We start from the raw sequence: 21,467 nt of genomic DNA on the forward strand, positions 1-21,467 counted from the left end.
GGTGAGGTCAAAGAGGGCGGGAACACCCCCCGCCCCCGGGGGCAAGACACGAATGGGCACTGAGTGCTGGGCTCAGGGCACAAACTCTGGGTCCATGGAGGAGGAACTCGGGCAAATGCTCAGAAAGGGGTGCCCAGCAGGACGGGCAGGTGGCAGGGGACCTTCGGTACCTGCAACGCGATGCGCTGGGCAGCACCCTGGGCTCAGACCCTGGCGTCAGCCAGCTCGTACACCCGCTGCACAGCCGCCAGGCGAGAAGGTTCGGAGGGTGCAAGTCGATCCACCCAGGTTGGGAGGCCCGGGGGTCGAAGCTGCGCACTTCTGTTTACAGTTGCTAGGAGACAGGCGTGGCTACGGCTCTGGGGCGGGGCTCCTCTGGAGGCGGGGCTCCTGGAGGTGGGACTTCCGTCCTCAGCCCCTGGTCCCTGACCAGGTGCAGCCAAGGTGTGGCAAAAAGGTGTATCCAAATCCGGAAACTAGTTGGAGCCCTTGCATGCACGCATTCATCCATTCATCCATCCATCCACTCATTCATTCAATCTTTAAAGAATTCCAGATCTGAACGTGAGCGCCTATTACACACCTCGCTCTTACCTGCAGTACAGGGGACAAGGATTATGGCCCCTCCTGTACTGCCATCAGCCCCCACCTTCCATTCTTTGATAAGGGCGAGGGAAGCAATGGGCTCTGAAAACTCTGATATCTCTAACCCTACCCCAAACCTCTTTCACATAGACTCTGCTTCTGTCGCTGATGTCCTTAAAATATCATGAGAATTCTGTTTCGTGATCAGGAGCCCCAACTCAGACATGAGAAAACTGAGGCTTCGACTGGTGCCACGACTCGCCGGAGGTCACACAAGCGAGTGTGTCGCAGCACTGGGTGGAAATCCAGACTATCTGACGCTAAAGCCTGGGCTCGTCTGCAAACACCACCGCCACCCCCAAGCTCCCCAGCTGAGAGAACACTGGCGGCTGCTCCCTACGTAGATCACAGAACATCCAAGGGGCTAGGGCGGAGGGACATACCGCAGAGGTAGCTGGCAGGGGGGGCCAGGGGCAGGCTTCATGGAAGAGGTGACAAAAGCCAAACTTCGGGGCTTGCCAGGAAATGAACGCAAGAGAAAGTATTCCAGGCAGCGGGAAGAGCCTATGCAAAAGCCCAGAGGGGGTGAAGGTGCCCGCAAGTTCTGGGAAGGGATGATGAGGCCGGAGTGGTGAGCGGAGGGCCCCTGAGACCCACCCAGGTGTGAAGGGCAGGCAGGGCTCAAAGACTAGGGTCAATGAGGAGCCACCTCGGGTTTTCTGTTAAGGGAGAGTAGCTCCACTCAAGAGAATGGGAGCTGAGACTTCACACGTGTACCTGTTGGGGAAACTGAGGCTCTGAGCTGAGATATGACCTACCCATGGTTAAAGAAGCAAAACTGTGGCCCAGCTGGAGCTGGAACCCAGGTCCCCTGCCTCCCACTTCCTGCCTCCCTAGACCACCCCCTTCTAGAATCCTGCCCACTGACTGGGGCCCTCCAATAGTCCTCAGGTTGAATCAATCTAAAAAAACCTGAGGCTCAAGAACAGCTATGAGGGGAAGGCCCCAGATGGCAGCGAGCACCCTGGAGAGGAGAACTCAAACTCTCCCCACTAAATGCCATACCGCCCTCTCATACTGTACCGCCAGCAGCCTGGACATCACCGTCTACAAACCAGGAAGTGCTAAAGAGACACACACAGGGTTGGAAGAAAAGAAGGCTGCTAGGATGCACCAGCTCCCAAAAGGCCCCATTAATAAGGGCAGGTCGAGGCACCCGGGTGGCTCAGGTCACGATCTCACAGTTCGTGAGTTCGATCCCCACACTGGGGCTCTGTGCTGACAGCTCAGAGCCTGGAGCCTGCTTCAGATTCTGCGTCTCCCTCTCTCTGTGTCCCTCCCCTGCTCACTCACTCTCTCTCAAAAATAAATAAACATCAAAAAAAAATGTTTTAATAAAAAAGAAAGGCAGGTCAGTGACACCACCCTTCCCTGCACAGACAGCAGGCCTCCTGTTCCTCAGGTCCCCCTGCTGACCCGAGGCTGGTTTCTCTCCAAAGTCCATCTCCCCAGCATCTCCTGTGGTGTGGACAGCTCTGAGCTCAGAATTGAGAGGCCACAGGCCTGAGACAAAGGGCCACTTCCTGGTCCTGGTTATGCACCAGAATCACCCAGGAACATGTCAAAACTTCAATCCTGAGGCTTCACTCCAGACTTTCAGAACTGATTCTCCAGGGGTGGGGCTTAGGAACCAGTCACTGTATTCTCCAAAGACAGCCACCTCAATAGATCTCCCACACACTCCCCTTACAGAATGATGTTGGACTCCTCCCATGCAGCGGTAGGTCTAGTCCCTTCGCCCTTGGATCCAGGTAAGACTTTCTGCGACCACCTCAGCCCACAGAGTATGGCAGAAGTGACTCTGTAACTTCTGAGGCCAGGTCATACAAACCCCATGTGCTTCTGCCTTGTTCTTCTGGGGAGCTCACTCTGAGAATTCAGCCAGGATGTTGGGGGGCTGCCCAAGCAGCCACATGGAAGGTCCACATGTGGATGTTCTGGCCAACAGCACCAGCTGAGTTCCCAGCTGCCTCCCAGCCTCAACCACCAGACGTGCAAGAGTGCCAGACTTCAGATGATTCCAGCTCCCAGCCTTTGAGTCACCCCAACGGACACCGTATGTAACAGAAACCGGCTGCTATCACCAAACCCTCCCCAAATTGAGCTTTATGACCGGAGCAAATTATTGTTGTCTTAAGCCACTAAGGTTTAGGACGATCTGTTGCACAATAACAAATAACCGGGCGGCGCCTGGGTGGCTCAGTCGGTTGAGTGTCCGGCTTTGGCTTAGGTTATGATCTCTGGCGGTTCGTGAGTTCAAGCCCGGCCTAGGGCTCTGTGCTGACAGCTTGGAGCCTACTTTGGATTCTGTGTCTTCCTCGTGCTCTCTCTCTCTCTCTCTCTCAAAAATAAACATTTAAAAAAATTTGGGGGGCACCTGGGTGGCTCAATTGGTTGAATGTCTGACTTCAGCTCATGTCATGATCTCACAGTCCATGAGTTCAAGCCCCGTGTCAGGCTCTATGCTGACAGCTCAGGGCCTGGAGCCTGCTTCGGAGTCTGCGTCTCCCCCTCTCTCTGCCCCTTCCCTGCTCATGCTCTGTCTCTCTCTGTCTCTCAAAAATGAATAAAGTTAAAAAAAATTTTAATTTTTAATAAAAAATTACTGGAACAGACCCCATATTTTTTAAAGTTGCCTCCACCAAGATTCTATCGCACAGCCAAGGTTTAGAACCGCTGCTTTGAGAGAAATGGTGTCTAGGTCAAGACCCAGAGCATCATGGGAGGGAGTGAAGGCACACGTGTGCTTGCTGGTACTTGGGTGTGGGAGGTGGGTCCACAACCTCACCTCAACAAAGGTGACTTCAGGACAGGCAAAGTCAAAGGAAAGCAAAGCAAAGAGGGTATATGTTCACAGTTCCATAGACCAGTGACTCTCCAATGGTGTGGCCTGGGCTCACTCACTGAGCTGGATCATCTATCCACAGGGCTGGGAGGTCCAAGATGGCCTCACATGTCTGGCCGTTGGTGCCCTTGCCTGGGGTCCCTCAATCTCCCCCTCCCCGTCCATGTGCCCCCCCCATGTTCCACCAGGCTGGACTGGCTTCCTCAGATGGCAGGGCATCTCAGGGCAGGGTTCCAAGAAAGCAAAGGTGCAAGGTCTAGGGCCTCTTGAGACCAAGGCTTGGGAAATGGCACAGGGTCACTTCTGCCATATCCATTGACCAGAGTCAGTCACAAGGGCCAGCCAAGATTCAAGGGGATGAAGAACAGACTCCATCTCTGGATAGGAGGAAGGGCAAAGCCACATTGCAGACAGATGTCCCATGGGTGGGAACAATCTGAAGGCATTCTATCACTTCCTTCTTCCTCCCAGAGTAGGGGAGCCCCAAACTTTCCATGGGCATCCAGAAGAGCCTTTCTGAAGTTCTCCTAAGCCTCTGGCAGAGGATGCATCTTTGGGGAAAAGCTACACCCACCTTCTTCTTGGCATCTCCAACCCCCCTTTTTAACAGCTGTAATGAGGTATATTCTATATCATAAAATGCACCCATTTCGAGTGTAGAGTCCAATGGTTTTTGGTAACTTTACCAAGTGATGAAACCATCCATCTCCCGAATAAGAGCCTTCGTGCACATTTACAATGAATCTCTGTTCCCAGCCCCAGGCCCAGGCAACCAGTAATCTACCTCTGCCTCTAAAAATTTGCCTTTTCTGGATATTTCATATAATTGGAGTCATACGTTACGTGGTTTGGCTTTGTGACTGGCCTCTGTCACCTAGCATGTTTCTGAGGCTCATTCATGCTGTAGCATGAATCAATACTTCATTCCTTTTTGTGTCTAAATATGTTCCATTGTGTGATAGACCACATTTTGCCTATCCGTTCATCTGTTCATGGAAATTCAGGCCGAACACTTAGACATTTATGAAAAATGCTGCCATGAACATTCCCCTAAAAATCTCTGCGTCATCAGATACGTTCATTTCTCTTGGGTAGACACTTGGAGTAAAATAGCTGGGTCGTGTGGTACTGGTGTGGGGAACAAAAGCAAAAGAAAAAAATAAATAAATTTCCTTACAACTTACAGCCCATTGGCAAGTCCTTGAGACAGGCAGGGTGACCTTCCTCTAGAAGATCAGATGCTTCGACGTTAATATTTTGCTAAGAACAAAAGGCAATCTTTGCTTAACATTATCTCGCCCCTCCAAGATCCTGTGAGTCTCCTTTAACATATAAAAATTCCTTTGGAAACTTCCTTTATCTCTACCCCTCCCAGATATATGTTAGCAATCATCTTCCAAGCATATGGCCCACTGATACACATCCGAAGGTCTCATGACCGAGGTTTTACTAGACAGTAGCAAATGACCTTTTCCTAACAACAGTTAGTCCTTCAAGATCCTGGAAACCTTGCTTCCAAGTTCCTTAGAGTCTTATGCTATCCCTAACCCCCTCCCAACTTGAATGTGTATAATCAGTCACTCCTCACAACCCCAGTGCAGCTCTTTCTGCCCTCAGGTCCTGTCCCCGAGCTTTAACAAGACCGCCTTTTACACCGAAGATGTCTCAAGAATTCTTTCTTGACTGCCTGCTCCAAACCCCAACATCTCCACGTCAGTAGTTTCATGTTTCTCTCTTTGAGAAATTGCCAAACCGTTTTCCAAAGTGGCTGCGCCATTTCACATTCCCCGCCATCATAGGAGGAGGGTTCCTGTTCCTCCCCATCTTCCAGAAACCATTTATTGTCTGTCTAACTTACTACAGCCATTCTCATGAGTATGGAATAGTATCTCGTGGTGGTTTTATTTTGTATTTCACCAATGACTGATGATATTGGGATCTTTTCATGGACTTATTGGTCATCCATAATCCTCTTTGGTAAAATGTCTGTTCCTGTCTTTCGCCCACTTATTGATTGGATTGTCTTACTGAGTTGTAGGAGTTCTCTGTAAAGTCAGAATACAAGTCCTTTAATTGCAGGGCCTATGTTCTCCAAATACTTCCTCCTGGTCTCCTGCTGGTCCTTCTATTTTCTTAACGGTGTCTTTACCATTGCAGTTTGAAGTGCAAAAGTTTTGTATTTTGATTAGGTCCAATTTACCAATTTTTTGTTTTGTTTTGTTTTTGGATCATGCATTTGTTGTGTCTAAGAAAACTTGCCTGGGGCGCCTGGGTGGCGCAGTCGGTTAAGCATCCGACTTCAGCCAGGTCACGATCTCGCGGTCCGTGAGTTCGAGCCCCGCGTCGGGCTCTGGGCTGATGGCTCAGAGCCTGGAGCCTGTTTCTGATTCTGTGTCTCCCTCTCTCTCTGCCCCTCCCCCGTTCATGCTCTGTCTCTCTCTGTCCCAAAAATAAATAAACGTTGAAAAAATAAAAAAAATTAAAAAAAAAAAACAGAAAAAAAAAAAGAAAACTTGCCTAGCTCAGTCCGATTTTTAATAGAGAGAAGAGTAAAACTTGGAGTCTGAACGCTAAGCAAATCCACTGACCAAGACTCCTGAAAATATAAAAGCTTTGTCACGGAAAATGATGGCTCCCAGACATTCCTAGACACGCCAGGGGCCTGTACAGAATGACAAAACGTTTCTGAAAAACAGTTTGACAAAATCAGGAGCTTATAAAATGTCCAAACTCCTTGGCACAGTAGTAAATCACTCAGGATGGAGAGTCAACAGTTTACGGTGTTGTTTTGATGGAGAAAAACCACAAACCACCTTGATGTGCATCGGTGGGGGATGAGGAAACACCTCGCAGCTCCCAAGAGGCAACATGAAGCCGTCTCAAGAACATTTGCAAAGGAATATTAATGACGGCAAAGCTGTTGAGGAAGTATGGCTGATGTGCAAGGAAAGATCCCAGCAAGAGCATTTCAACTGTGTTTCTCTAGGTTGAGTTTAATGAGGTACAATTCACATCCTGTAAAACTCGTCCTTTTAAGTGCTTTGACAGATGTACACAGTCCCATAACAACCACCCCAGTGGAGTTCTCTCAATGCATGGAAAACGCCTGGAAATAAATACATCAGAAGTGTCTATGGTCCCCACTTACGGGGGTGACTTTTGCTGTTTAGCATTTTTCGGGGCTGTTGAAAGGCACTTTAAACAATATACTGTTTGAAATGGCTCAAACAACAGTGAACCGACTTCAGAAAATCATCTCTTCGCGGGGGCCTCGGCTCTCCCCCACGCAGACACACACCCATCCCCCAGCTCAGACAAAAGAGCACAGGAGACCTTTGAGTTTGCTCACTCCGAACCTTAAACAAAAACCTTGTGGGTCCAACCGGAATGATTTCAGAGGCGCCTGGTAACCCTGCCCCACAGACAGACAGGCCTGACAGCGCACCATTATAAACCCCGACTTCCCTGGCCCCTGCTGAGCGGCGGGGGGCAGAGGCCCAGGCAACGCTCCATGGCAAGATATTTAAAGGCTTTCTTTTCAGCGTTGACTGGCCCGGGGAACGTTACTGTTCAAAGGATTCCCTCACCAAGAGCAGTCCCCAGCTGCAGGGACAGGGGGTAGGGGTGGGCGCTGTGGTCTGGCTGGGCGTGCCAGCTCTCAGCACCCCCATGAAATCAAATCCCATTCAACTGCAGAAGTGCGACCCGGAAGTCCAGAGCCAAGATCCAGAGTCCTGCCCTACACAGCAAACCCGCAGACCAGGGGGCTCCGGGCCCGGAAGCTTCTGCGGCCCAGCTGATCCAGTCAACTACCAACATTTGGAGTCTCACGGACTCCAACACCAGTGCATCAAAGGACACCGAACTCCCCCCCCCCCCCACACACACACCCACCCCCGTGCCAGCTAGAGGCACTCTTCCCATTCGATGCAGTGACTTCACGTGTTCAGTCAAAGCAGTGTTATTAGTTCCTACTCTGTGCCAGGCCCCTGCTGGGACTGCAGGGCACCAGGTTCTCAGACCTCCTGCGAGGCCCACAAATAAATAATAATGTGGTGTAATAGCTGCCTTTAAAAAAAATACACATAAAAAACACACATAGCATTTGTAGGCAAAGAAACTATGTGGCAGGTAACACACGACGCCATACCCAGGGTGGGGACGAGGGAGGCAGCCGGGATGGAGGCTGGAGACCCTCTCTCCTTTCGGCGTGCCTGACACCGTTCCAGGGCAACGGACAAGTGCTGCTACCCTCATGGCTGACGGACAGTTTCGGACAGGAAGACAGACGCCACACACAGGCAAGACAGCCTGTCAGAGGTGCAGGGTGCATTCGATGTCACCAGAGCCCTCCCCGAGGCGGTGATGTTGGAGCAAAGGCCTTGGAGGTGAGGGGGCTGTAAACAGCTGGTGGAAGCAGATGCAAATACCCTGGGGTCAGAAGAACTGAGAGGAGGTCGGGGAGCAAGTCCATAGTAATGGCTGAGGAATGTGACTCTAGGGATCCGGGGTGGACTTAGCCTCTAGTCCCTGTGAGAGGGAAAGAATTAGGGGGTGGTGAGCAGAGGAGGGGTCCTCTGGCTATGGAACAGACTGTAGGAGTCCAAGGGCAGTTCTTGGGGGAGTCTGTTGCAATAATACAGGTCGGAGACCCTGGGGGTTTGGCCCAGGGTGGTACCAGTGGAGGGGGTTGTGGGAGTCGGATTCAGGATGTCTTCTGAGGGTACAGCACTGGATGGCCCGACGGTCTGGAGAGGCTGGGCGTGAGCACAGAGAAGAACAGAAGATGGCAGGGACTTGCTGAGGAAGGCTGGGGGCACCGCGAACTGACATGGAAGCTGCTGGAGGCCGGATTGAGACCGGTCGGTCGTATCACTTAACCCATCAAGAAACAGGAAAACACTGCGGGTAGGAAGGTAAATGGTGCAGCCATTTTGAAAACCAGTTGGGCAATTCCTCAAAAATCAAACATAAAACTACCATCCAGTGGGGCGCCTGGGTGGCTCTGTCGGTTAAAGCAGCCAACTCTTGATTTCAGCTCCGGTCATGATCTCATGGTTGGGAGACAGAGCCCCACGTTGGGCTCTGTGCTGACAGCATGAAGCCTGCTTGGGATTCTCATTCTCTCTCTCTCTCTCTCTCTCTCTCTCTCTCTCTCTCTCTGCTCCTCCCCTGCTGGTGCTCTCTCTCTCTCTCAAAAATAAATAAAATGAACATTAAAAAAAAAGCCATCTAAGCAGCCTTCCCACCCCGGGTCTACACAACAAGAGGAATGAAAACATGCCCACGTGAATGTTCACAGCAGCACTATTTGGAATAGACAAAAGGTGGGGACAACCCAAATGTCCATCGACTGATGAGCGGATAAGCAAAAACGTGATCTACCCACACAATGGGATATCACTCATCCGTAGAAAGGAAGAAAGTACCGATACATGCTACAATGTGGGTGAACCTGGAAAACATTATTGTTAATGTTTTCAAAAAGGAGCCTGTCACACACTGTATGATTCCTTTTACATGCAATGTCCAGAAGAGACAAATCTATAGACACAGAAAGTGGTGGCTGCTGAGCACTGGAGGTTGGGGGTGGAAGGTGGAGACGTACTGAATGAGTTAAGTAGTACAAAGGTTTTTGGGAAACGGGGGATGAAAACGTTCTGAAGTTAGACTGTGATGGTTATACACTCTACAAATGCACTAAAAGCATTTACTTATACCATTAAGTGGGTGAATTTTATGGCATGTAAATGGTAAATAAGGTATGTCCTCCCTGGAAAGAAAGAAAGAAAGAAAGAAAGAAAGAAAGAAAGAAAGAAAGAAAGAAAGAAAGAAAGAAAGAAAGAAAGAAAAGCAGGAAGGAGGAAGGAAGCAGAAAAAAGGAAGGAAGGAGGGCAGGAAGGAAGAAAAAAGAAAAAAAGGAAGGGAGGGAGGGAGAAGTCATCTTGTCAAAAAGAGAAATGCTATAGCAAAGGCTAAATATCTTTGATCCTCAGAAATAACCACTAAATCAGTTTTGAATCCTCCCATCTCTCTCTATGCATATATACACGTCTTTACAGAAAATATTTACGACCGTGCTGTGTGGTTTTGTTGTTATGGTTACATGTAAGTCTTAACATTGTACATAACAGGTTTCAACTTGCCTTGCTCACTCCTTTTTTGGTGATTCATTGAGGCTGATAGGTACTAGGTTGTCTCTAGTTTCTCAATATTATAAACAATGATGCAGTGAACATCCTGTGCACATGTATTTTTCTAAGGTAGGAGCCAAGAAGTGGAACTGATGTAACACTTTTTGTCAAAATGTTATTACTTTTATAGTTTAAAAAAATATGTCCAAAATGGTTGGGGAGAAGCTTCTAAGTCCTTCCTTTGGGCAAAATCTTCAAGAATGGGTAGGAGTTTACCAAATAAACTGCTGACTCTGGGATACTGCCGAAGAGGAGACAGAATTTTAGCGCTTTTTCAAATTCCAGGATTTAGCATTTAAATTCCTAGAGTTATACACAAGCCCACATTCTGCCCATCTTAAAGCCAGGGACAGTTGAATAAAGTCTGCTCCAACATGGCTGGACAACCAGTCCCAGTGCCGGTAACAGGTGCATGACATCTCTTTGGTGAAAAAGAAGGGAAAAGCAACCTAGGTCTCCCCGAGAGGGTGGTTTTCCTTTCACCTGCCAAAAACGTGTTGTAAGGCACCGGAGAAAGTGTTGGCCAAACAACCTACCAGCATAACCCCAGCTCAGAGGTGGAACTCAGGTCGCTCCGCCAACTCACTACCCACAGGCACACAGGTGAGGGCCGGAAAAATACCTTGCTTTCCCCGCCCCCCCACCCCCCCCACCCCTCCCCTCACCAAACACACACGCAGCTTAGAGAGGGAAAGTCTGTCCATCTCAGATCGACTTCTTACCGGCGCGATGCCGGTAAAGCGGTCCATTTACTCCTCCAACCTGCCTCTCCTCGGCTCTAATTACACGTGAGGCTCCCCGCACCGCCTGCCGTGGAGCGACGTGTGAGTTTAAGACCCCAGTATCTGAACAGACGGGGAGAGGGGCTTCTCTGCACCGGCGCGGGGAGAGGACGGTTGGAGCCAGCTCGTGGGGCTATCCTCGGAAGACTTTCCTTTCGGAGGAGAAGGGGTGGAGTGACACGTGGGCTTGGGGGGCACGCCCCCAGCCACAGGACCTGGCTGCCACCGTCCCGTCCCGCTCCGGCTTCCTATCCTGCGCCCACGCCTCGCGCCTGTCCCCGGGCAAACTCTGAGCCCAGGGCGGGTGGGGCCGAGGGTGAGGGAGTCGAAAGCCGACAGAGCCAGGAGTGGGAGGGGAAGACGAGACGCCAGGAACGCCCCCGGAGTGATGAGGGAAGGAGAGCGCGGGGGCCACCCGGAGAAGCGAGACAGAGAGAGGGACCCGGCCCCCTACCCCAGTCCCCTCCAAGCCAACCGGGGAAACACGGACGACCCGCCAAGCCGGCGCAGCTGCGGGACACGGCCCCCCGCGCGCTCCAACCAGACCGCGACCGCTAAGCCTAAGCCCCTCCTTCCGAGGAACTCCGGAGCCGCCCCTGGAAGTGGCGGGGCGGAGGCACCCGAGAAGCGACGCTCGGCGGCGAAGGAGCCGAACGGCGCGGGCCGGGAGGCCGGCATGGAAGGCGCGGCGGGTGACCCGTACCGGCGACCCGCGCGGCGCACCCAGTGGCTGTTGAGCGCCCTGGCGCACCACTACGGGCTGGACCGCGGCGTGGAGAACGAGATCGTGGTGCTGGCCACCGGCCTGGACCAGTACCTGCAGGAGGTCTTCCACCACCTGGACTGCCGCGGCGCCGGCCGCCTGCCCCGCGCCGACTTCCGCGCGCTCTGCGCCGTGCTGGGGCTGCGCGCCGAGGGGGCCGCCGCCGGGGAGGCCTCCGGGGATGCGGCCGCCCGAGACGCGAACCCGGGGGATGAGGCCGCCGGGGACGCGGCCGCCGGGGTGGCCACCGACGGGGACGCAGATGCCGAAGAGGAGGCGCGCCTGGCGCTGCGCGCGGACCCGCCCGAGCTCACCTTCCGCCAGTTCCACGCGCGCCTCTGCGGCTACTTCGGCACGCGCGCGGGGCCCCGGCTGCCCCGCGGCGCTCTCAGCGAACACATCGAGACGCAGATCCGCCTGCGCCGCCCGCGCCGCCGCCGCCGCACCCCCCACACGCCGGGCCCGGACGGCGGCCCCGACTGCCCCGACGGCGGCCGGGACGGCGAGCGCCTGGCGCGGTTGGAGGAGGAGAACGGCAGCCTGCGCGAGTTGGTGGAGGACCTGCGGGCCGCGCTGCAGAGCAGCGACGCGCGCTGCCTAGCGCTGCAGGTGCGCGCCGGCGCGGAGGGAGGGGGGCGGCAACGACTGGATGGGGGCGGGGGTCGTTCGAACAGCCGGGACCGGGCACAGGAAGTGGAACAGGGGAGAGAGGGCAGCCCCACCCCACTCCAGGTCGCTGGCATCCTGTCCCTCTCCTGCCCCACTCCAGCCCTCCTCTTCTCCTCCCCCGTGCCACCTCCAGAACCGCTGGCACATCCAGATCACCAGCCCACCCCGTCTCCCCACCCTCACTGTCCCTTCTTGCCTCTTCTAACCCAGTAGTAGCATTCGCCCCGGAAACCTGGGCCGGCTCACACATTCAGTCATTAAACAGGCATCTTGAGCTCTCCGTGGTGGCAGGCTATGGGGGTGCGGGGAGAGGTTAGGAGATAAGGGGTGAAAGAGGCCCTGTCCCCACCCCCCCTTAAGCAGCTCATTGGATCATTCAGCAAATAGTGATGGGCCTCCCTCGGGGCCAGGGCCTGGTGTTCATCGGGTAGTCACTGGCCACCAAACACCTGTGGGGGTCAGGCCTTCTCTGGGATATTGAGAAGGAAGCAGTGAGCGAGATATGGACCCAGCCCAAGCATCTGGGATTCAGTCAACAAACACTTCTGCACTGTGCCCAGCCCTGTGCCAAGGGTGACAGGGGTGGGAGGAGGAAAAGAGCAGCCCCAAGGAAGCCTAGGGCAGGAGGGAACTGACCGGTATTGGCCCTGCTCTGCACTCTGCCCAGACACCAGCCCTGAGTGGCAGAGGGGTGGCAGGGCGCTGCTTTGAGTGGCCGTACCTATGGACCAGGCAAGGGCTGGCAGCCAGGGAGCACCAGAGAAGCAAAGGGTGGGAGTGCAGAGTAAGAGGGTCCAGGATCATTCACTCCAGGTATTTATTGAGCACCTACTGTGTGCCAGGCCTGGTTTAGGCGTCGGGGACACCGCAGTGAACAAGAGAGACAAAACCCCATCCTCAAGAACAGTCTATTGACCAGACCTTGGGGAAGTCCGGAAACGCCTTTTTGTTCCTCGAGTCTAGGGATCGGAGGCGCCACGGAAGGTCGAGTGCCACCAATGCAGGCAATCGTCAGGGAAGAGTCGTAAAGTTTGGGAATTAATTGATACCGCGCCAAGATGAGAACATGGGTGTTGTGGCTCAGTTTCCATCACCCAGGAAAAGGGGGGCTGATCAGAGCTCCTGTCTCATTAGGTTTATTGCGAGGAATGAACCGAGTTCAGAGCAGCCCGGGAGCGGGAGGCAGTGCGCGCAACAAACGTGCACGGTCGGTGCTCCTGGGGGCGCGGGAATGGTGAGCGCAGCGAGGCGCTCACGGCTGTCCCCGCGGCCCTGTCCCCCGCAGGTCGGCCTCTGGAAGTGCCAGGCGGGCGCGCAGGAGGCGGGGCGCGTTGGGCCCGAGGTAGCGGCGCGGGAGCTGCGGCAGGCGCGGGGCGCCCTGGCGGTGGCCGAGGCCCGCGCGGGGCGGCTGCGCCAGGGCCAGGTCGAGGTTCGGCGACGCGCCGAGGAGGCCCGGGAGGCGGTGCTGCGCAGCCTGGGCCGCGTGCGCGAGCTCGAAGCGCTGGCGAGACAGGTGCCCGGCCTGCAGCGCTGGGTGCGGCGGCTGGAGGGTGAGCTGCGGCGCTACAGGTGAGCGGGGGAGGGGGGGGGGCGGGGCGGCCCCGGTGCCCCAAGTCAGCTCCGTGTGTCCCAGACCACGGGCGTGTATCCTCCCCGCACGCACGCTGGTGCTCGCGTTCCCGTTTGTTCGTTTCGTGTATCCCTCCGCTGGCTCGGCCGTTCCTCCCTTTCCTCCGACGTTCATCCACTCCATCGCTTGCCCCCCACCCGACCACTCCTGTGCGTGTTCACCCACAAAGGCCTTCCATTTGCCCATGCGTGGGTCGCAACAGGGTAGAGTTATTCGTATCCGTTCTTTGATCAACCCAGTGATGATGATGATGGTGGTGGTGGTGGTGGTGGTGGTGGTGATAGCTAACAGTTGCTGAGTCCTTAACGTGCACCAGACGCTGAGCTAAGCACTTCAGTGGCCTGACTGAATCCTCACGGCAGCCCTGTCACTTGGTACCATCTCATCCCCGTTCGGCAGATGAGGAAACAGATGTACAACGATCCCTTGTGCCAACTCCACCAGGCAGGAAGCCGGGCTTGGGACCAAGTTTAAATCCTAGCAGGGCCTCTGCCAGATGTGCGACCTTGGGCAAGTCACTGACCCCTCTTGGAGCTTCTGTTTCCCCTTTGGTAGAACAGAGTGGAGTCCCTGCCTGCCAGCGTGGCTGTGAAGAGGGCGCGAGGTCCTGCCTGCCACGGGGCAGGCGCTCAGTGAGCAGCCCCCTCTCCATTTTGAATCCCAAGGCACACCTGCCTGCCTGCCTGCCTTCCACATTTACTGAGCACTGACTCTGCACAGAGGCTACACCAGGTACCAGGAATGTGACTGGGGGCAAGACAGCCCCAAGTCCCTGCCCTGAGCAGCCACTACCGAGCATGGGAGATCATGTGATGAGATGTAGGGCAGCCGGCTGGATGAATGCTGTGGGGGAAGAGCGGGGCTCAGCCGGCACCTGAAGTGACCCTTGAGCTGAGAGCTGAGAATAGGATGTTACTTGGCAAGGTGGGCCGGGGAGAGGGACAGGGGAAAGGGTGGGGGGGGGGTTAGAAAATGGGAATCGTGTGGGCAAAGCCCTGAGGCAAGGGGAACTGTGGCACATTCCAGAAACTAAAAGGAGGCCAGAGTGGCTGGAGCGGCAGGCAGAGGCCAGGCCTTCCAGGGCCTGGAAGGGTGTGTCAGGGGCTTTAATCTTTCCCCCAAAGAGAGCATGAAAGACTTGGGCAAGAGGGGGACAGGAACAGATTTGCATTTCAAAAAAAGTGGCCCTGGCTGCAGTTGTGACAAAGAGATGGGAGGAGGGAAGAGCAAGAGCCTGTGGGGGGGCCCACAGAGGGGCTGTTGTCATCTTCCAGCCCGAAGGGAAAGTGGCCTGGCCTAGGCTGGTGGGCAAGGCAACCAGAAGGGGAGGCTTTGAACCTAGCCCCTCAGAGGAGGGACCTCCTCCTTGACTTCTGAGGTGCTCCCAGCTGGAAGATGAGAAGACACAGTGTGGAGAGAGGCCTCCGTGAGGAGGCCCACCCCGGGGCCAGCCTCCTGCAGCTCCAAATGTTTGGGTAGTCACTTCCTGTTTGCATAGCTGATGGACCAAAGAGCAGAGCTGGTTGGCTTGGGGCCTGTGTCCAGCCTTAGAACTTTCTCCAAGAGGAGAAATGAAGGGGCCCTTCTTTGTTTCACCCTAAAGTAACTCACTGTCTCCCACAGCGTGACTACAGGAGCCACTACAAACATTGGGATAGCCCTTTGTGCTAGAAAAGGTGGATTTGTATCCAGGGCGCCACTTAACCCTCACAAGAACTGTGCCAAGGTAGAGGTTTTATCCCCAGTTTACAGATTGTGGGGAGTGAGGCTCTGAGAAGTGAAGTAACATACCCAAGGTCACACAGCCAGAACATGGAAAAGTAAGGTCAGCCTGCCCCTACCACCTGTGTTCTTTCTTCCTCCCTTCCTTCCTTCCTCCCTCCTTCCCTCCCTTCTTTCTTTCTTTCTTTCTTTCTTTCTTTCTTTCTTTCTTTCTTTCTTTCTTTCTTTCCACTTTACATTTTCGTGTGTGTGGACTCACAGTTACAAGATAGCTGCCACACCTCCAGGCCTCACGTCTGTGTCCAGACATCAGAAGAAGGATGGGCAATGCTGAGGGTGGATGCCATCCTGCCCGTCTTCAAGTGAGCTTTGACTTTGTTTCCAGGGAGAGACACCCCTTCCCCACCAGAACACGCATCTCCATGTCCTGGGCCAGCACTGTGTCACATGGCTGCTCTTATCTACATACTGAGGCCCCAAACAAAACTGGGTTCTCTTGGTGAGGAGAAAGAGTGACACTGTGCTCAGGTCGCGGTGATTAGGAGATGGCTCTGTCACTCGCTCCCCTGCCCCTATAACAACATGCCCCCTAAACCACGCCCAGCCCCAGGAGGCAGACCTCCTCTGCCCGTTTTCTACGATCAGAGTTTGTGGGCGACTTGCCCCAAAGCTCTCCTTCTTTGAAGAAAGGAAAGGGCGGGCGGGTGGAACAGCCAAGGACATGCGTTGAGCATCACGTGTGTACCAGGCATGATGCAAGGCACTTTCCCCATGTTAGTACAAATGAGCCCCTCAACTGGCCTCAGAGAAAGGTATTATTATTAACTCCACTTGCTGGATGAGAAAACCAAGGCCAGACAAGCCAGGATCCAAGCCCCAGCCCGAATAGCCCAAAGCCACATACCCCAGGCCAGTCTGGCAACTTCCACAAGTCCTCCTGGAGTCTCCCCGTGCCCCCCCCCCAAACACCTGAAGGAATGTCACAGCCTGCAGAGGGGCTGTGGGCTACAATGTCACCTCTGTTTTTGCATAAGTGTCAGGAACTCAGGTGTCCCTCTGTGACCAGACGCATGGAGCCTGCGGTAGGGTCCGAAGGAACTTGGGTTGAAGAGGCCTCACACCCCAAAGACTAGAGCCTGTCATGCCCTCTTAAGTGACATCGCTCTGGAATGCCTCCAGGTGTTCTGCAGATGTATCTTTGGGGAGAAAAAGCGCAGTGACTGAAATCCCTGCTGGGAATGACAGCTTGAAGCCATTTGGTTAGAATGAATGACACTTTTCCAGCACTGTGGCAGGAAGCAACACACTCTGACCTTCTCATAACCTCTGAGGTTGGTATCTGAGCCACCTTTTCTCACACGAGGAAATAGAGCCCTGGAGGGGGGGTGGCCTCCTAACGAAACCTTGGCTGTTCGAGGGCCCTGGTGAGTTTCCCAACTCCGAGTAAATGTCCTTTCCCCTTCCGTGCCGTCGCCCTAAAACGATATCTCAGTGACTCCCTTTCTCATTCCCTGGGCTTCCATTTACTTCTTTTTCGTCCCCCTCTGTCCTTGTGTTGTGGATGCCATCCTGCCCGTCATGTCTTTCCCAAACGTCCTTCTTTTCCAATCTCTTTGGGATCACTGCAACCGCTCAGCTTTCCCTGGTGTTTTACCTCTCTGCCCTTTCCGTGCTGATGGCAAGGTCCTCGGTGTGCCTCGTGATGGCCAACTGCGAGCCCATCTTTGGCAGAAGCCATGATCCGGGAGAACCCACCCATCCCCAGGGCTGTGGCGTTCCCGTCAGAGCTGTTCCCCGTCTGCCTCCCCCAGGGCCCGATTCCGGGCCGGCTTGTAACTTCATTTCTCAGCTTGAAGCTTCAGAACTACACAGGTCGGGAGAAATTGAGTCCATATATAGGGACAACATCCCAAGGGCAGTAAGAGGGGTTTTTCTCACCTCTGTTCATGGATGAGGCAGCCCCGGGCTGGCCCCTGGCTTCATGCAGGAGCCTCCTTGTATGAACTCCCCAGGCAAGCTCCCTCTTGTTTTTGACCTTGGCTCTGTACTCATTTAAATGGTTATATTTTATCCAGTTCTTCTGTGTATTGGTACATGGGAAGGGAACCTTGCACAGCACCTCAATTCACCACCCTGACCAGGAACCTAAGAGAACAGACAGTAAACATTTAAGCAATTGAGGATGTTCATATATTAGTTCCACATTCTCTCCGCACCTTCCAGGGAGAAAGGGGATACGTCGGGTACACGGGAATGACACAGACATGTCTGCTGCCCCCAGAGGCTCCTCTGGGGCCTGGGGGGAGCAGGCCATGAACACCCATGTTAGGATACAAATGGGCTGTGTGCAGACAGGCCCCACGGAAGAATTTCTGGTTTCACAGCTGTGGGAGTGAGTCCCAGATCATATGGAAGCATTCCAGGAATCAGAGGGGTCTTCGGGCCTCTTGGAACCAGACAAAAACCCAGGGGCTCACCGGACCCAGCCCAGTCTGCCAAGGAGGATTACCTGCCCCATCGCAGCCACATCAGCCTCTGGGCTCCTGCTTCCCACAGCTGGATGCACCACCTCATCTCAGACGAGAGACTCGGCTTCTTCAAATCCCCGAAAACAGTCCCCCCTCCCAACACATTTTTGAGCAGCGCAGACCTTATTGATGACGGGAGGGAGGAGAGATGACATTACAGCGATCATTTTTTATGAATATTTGCCATCCCGAGTCATCAAATGTCATTTAACCGCACATCCAACCAGGGTTTTCACTGTTACTTCTCCCAATCTACACCCAGCCACTCTCCGCCCTTCTCTTCTCTGTTTTCTTTCTTCCCATCAGCCAGCTCTCTTAGATGAATGCCTGGAAGCCTGACTCTAACTGACTTGGGTTAAAACAGTGGCTTCTGGGAAAGTCTCAGCAGACCAGCTTCAGGCATGGCTGGATCAAGGTACTCAAACAATGTCACCAGAATATAGAAGCTCTGCTTCTCTCTCAGGCAAGTTCTCTCTCCTGGTAGCCTTTGGGGCACTTACCTCCTCAAAGGTCTAAGTCCAATAGAAAGATCATCTCTCGTCTGAGACATCCCAGTGAAGTCCTGGAACTGGAAATCATTGAACCAACTTGGAAACATATTCATCCCTGAACCCATCAGTGGGGGTGGGGAGCGGGAGGTAGAGGAGGGGCAAGAAGATTTGATGTTCTGATTGGCCAAAGCTTAGTCACATACCCACTGCTGGAGCCACAGCCAGCCCCATCGGACTGTGGGACTGAGCCCCTCCCAGGACAATTAAGGAGGAACATATCCCATATGTGTTAAAAAACACGTATCCCCCACCCATGCCTCTCTCTGGAGCCTGCAGCCCAAATCCCCCTTCTTGTCTTGAAAAATAGGCCAACTCTGGCAGCCGGAGACTCCCCGGACAGTGGAGGGGGAGGAAGGCTGGTTTAGCTGCAGAACAGGCTTGTCTCAAGGTTGGCTTTTCCAGGCTGCTGAATGCTTTGGGTGGTTAGGGGCATTCCGCCCTCGCCATCCTGTGCCTGTACAGGCGCTTCAGAACTTGCTCGGAGAGTGGGCAAAAAAGGGTCATAATAACTGGTCTCCAACACTACGTGTTGGCATTTCTGTAGCCGGGCACCCAGCCCAGGGCTCGCAGTAAGATGGTGAATGAATGGACGCGTGAGCATATGGATGGATGCGCCCTCAGACGTGTCTTGGTGAGAAGGGTGCGGGCACAGGGGACTCCAGCACAGGGTCAGCCCTGGGTGAGTGGTCCAGTGGGTAGATCCTGCTTCAAGGCGGGTGGTGCTCCTGGAGGAACTGCCCTTGACTCGGTGACCGTGGGTTTCTGGCATCTCCACCTTGAAGCCCGCCTGCCCCTGCTCTGTGCTGAGCCTGGGGCCAGTACCTCTGGGCAGGGGCTGAGCTGAAACTTACAGAAAAGAAGACAGAAAGCTCAGCTCAGCTGGAGCAGGGAGGAGGGGCTTCCTCCTGGCCTCTGTGGCTTTGTTGTCCAGGAGGGGAAAGATGAAAAGGCCCCGTGGGGGTGGGGGCGAGTAGGAGGACAGCTCCTTCGGCAGACCAGACCACCGTGGAAGGGACACAAAGATGAGGCCATTGGAGGGCCAGCTCCTTTCTTCTGCCCCACTGCGGCAGCCCAGCCTGACCTGGGGGGGGGGGCCGGGGGCGCGGGGGGCCAAGTCAGCAGGTCAGGGGAGGGAGGAAAGCAGACAGGCAGAGGCGGGGCAGTGGGGCATGGGGTACCATCTGGAGCTAGGAGGCGTCTGGTCACGGATTCCATTAGTCTTGGAAGCAGGTGTGTGGGTGGCCACTGGTGGGAACCGAGGCCTTTCTCTCAGGGACAATACCCAGGGCTCACAAAGAGGCAGTGGTGGTCAGGCACCTGCCACATGCCCCGGCCTGGGACCCTCCACAGATGGGCTTGATGGGGGGGTGGGGGGTGGGGCAGGCTCAGGAGGCCCAGCCTGACCTGCGTTTGAGTCCCAGCTTTTCCACATATTTTCTGTGGGACTTGGAGCCCTTCCTTTTCTCTCTGTGAGCCTCAGTTTCCTCATCTGTAAAATGGGGATGACGAGAATATTACTACTAATAATACCCATTTCCTGGGGTATTTGAAGATTCAGAATGCTAACATGTATAAAGCACCTAGAAAAGTGCTTAGCATTGAGAGAAAGCTTAATGAATATCATGTTACTATTATTATTGATCCCTTATCGCAGTACCCCCCATAAATAGTAACGGTCATGGTGGTTGGTGTTAATAGTAACAGAGCCCGGCCCCTAGAGAGCCTTCTGTCTGGAGACCAGCAGCAAACAATGGACAGTCTCAGCTGATTGTAGACAGGACCCTAACCAAGTTGCAGAGTGTAGACAAGCATGGAGGAGGCATGAATGAGGCAGGGGGGTCAGGGCATCTCTTGGGGTTATTCCATCATCCAACCTGGGTATTGAAGGACGAGTAGGAGTTTTCTCCGGCATTGCAAATGCAGGTTGCAGTGAGTACAAAGGCTTAGAGATATGAAGGGCTTGGGTGCCTCTTGCGAACAGGGAGACTTACGGTGGGAGAGGGTTTGAAGTGGAAAGTGGCAGGAGAGGAGGCTGGAAGGCAGGCAGGGGGTGGCGAAGGACCCTGAGCACCAGACTGAGCATGAGACCTTTACCCCACAGAACAAGGGAGACAGAGAAGGGCTTAAGCAAGAAGGGCCTAATCAGATTTGAGCTTCACGGAGACCCCTCTGGCTGTGTCTGGAACAGATCAGGCAGGAGGGGTGGCGAGAGGCAAGGAGACAGGTGAGGAGGATATATCTGTGTCTAGGGAGAGAGAACGCAGAGCCCGACCTCCAGCCCCTGAGAAGGGACAGACCCCCAGTCCCATACCTGGAGGCCTTGCCAGGAGCTCAGTGGGGGGGGGGGGGGGGGGGGAGCCTCAGACCTGCTATTCTCTGTTCCAAGACAGAGCTTTCTGCAAGGATGGAACCTTGGGATTTGCGGCTGAAACAGACTTTAAAGTTTATTTATTTTGAGCAAGAGAGAGAGTGTGTGCACACACGTACACGAGCGGGGGAAGGGCAGAGAGAGAGGGAGAGAATCTCAAGCAGGCTCTGCCCTGAGAGCTCGGACCCCGATGTGGAGCTGGGGCAAATGGGTCTTTGCAATGTTCCTTCAGACGTGTGGCCTCCACAACTCTATTAAAGGCAGAAAGAAGGGGGACATCTGTTCTTTTCTATCCAAAAAAGCAAAGCCTGCTGAGAAACCACTCACCAGTGGATGTCTATGTGAACGCAATGGCCAGAGCAGGGTCACGGAGGCACAGAAGGGCCCGAAGAAGGAGTGAGGCCTTTTCAGTCCCAGGAATGGAGACGGCGAGGCCAGAAGAGCTGCGGCGTTCTTTGCTCAATAGTATCTCCGCAGAGAAGTCTCCCCTCAGGCAAAGCATGCCCCCAGCCAGATTTATCTGAGAGCAGAGCTGAGCCCATCCTTATGGCTGACGGCCCAGGGTCCTACCAAGGAGCGGGATCTTGACCGTACAGGCTAATGTGTGCAGCAAACGTGTCCTTCAGAGAAGAAGCTGGAGCCCAGAGACGGACAGTGATCTTCCCAAGGTCACCCAGTAGGACAGGACAACCCCCAAGCGAGACTCGGTCCTCAAGAGTCCCAGAGTCTAGGGCTGCGTGTGCTGCTTCCCTTGGGTGGTTGGGAACAAG

The 21,467-nt window shown here is 54.3% G+C and overlaps 1 protein-coding gene across 1 annotated transcript; it reads left to right on the forward strand.

Moving 5' to 3' along the window:
• The first annotated feature begins 10,799 nt into the window (after positions 1 to 10,799).
• Positions 10,800 to 13,472, forward strand: LOC124523210 (EF-hand and coiled-coil domain-containing protein 1-like). The gene is made up of 2 exons (XM_047095052.1): positions 10,800 to 11,838; positions 13,184 to 13,472. The coding sequence occupies exons 1-2, from the start codon at positions 10,855 to 10,857 to the stop codon at positions 13,469 to 13,471; spliced, it is 1,272 nt and encodes a 423-aa protein (XP_046951008.1). The 5' UTR covers positions 10,800 to 10,854; the 3' UTR covers position 13,472.
• Positions 13,473 to 21,467: the final 7,995 nt, after the last annotated feature.

Source organism: Lynx rufus, unplaced genomic scaffold (genome assembly GCF_022079265.1).
Source record: "Lynx rufus isolate CCGP_SWC_20201006 ecotype Redwood Valley unplaced genomic scaffold, mLynRuf1.p SCAF_4, whole genome shotgun sequence".
In the NCBI taxonomy this organism is placed as follows: domain Eukaryota; kingdom Metazoa; phylum Chordata; class Mammalia; order Carnivora; family Felidae; genus Lynx; species Lynx rufus.

Bases quoted from the DNA above. Each gene is read 5' to 3' on its own strand.
- LOC124523210 (XM_047095052.1), top strand. From the start codon at position 10,855: ATGAGGGAAGGAGAGCGCGGGGGCCACCCGGAGAAGCGAGACAGAGAG. The intron at 11,839-13,183 runs GTGCGCGCCGGC...TGTCCCCCGCAG, and splicing joins CGCGCTGCCTAGCGCTGCAG to GTCGGCCTCTGGAAGTGCCA.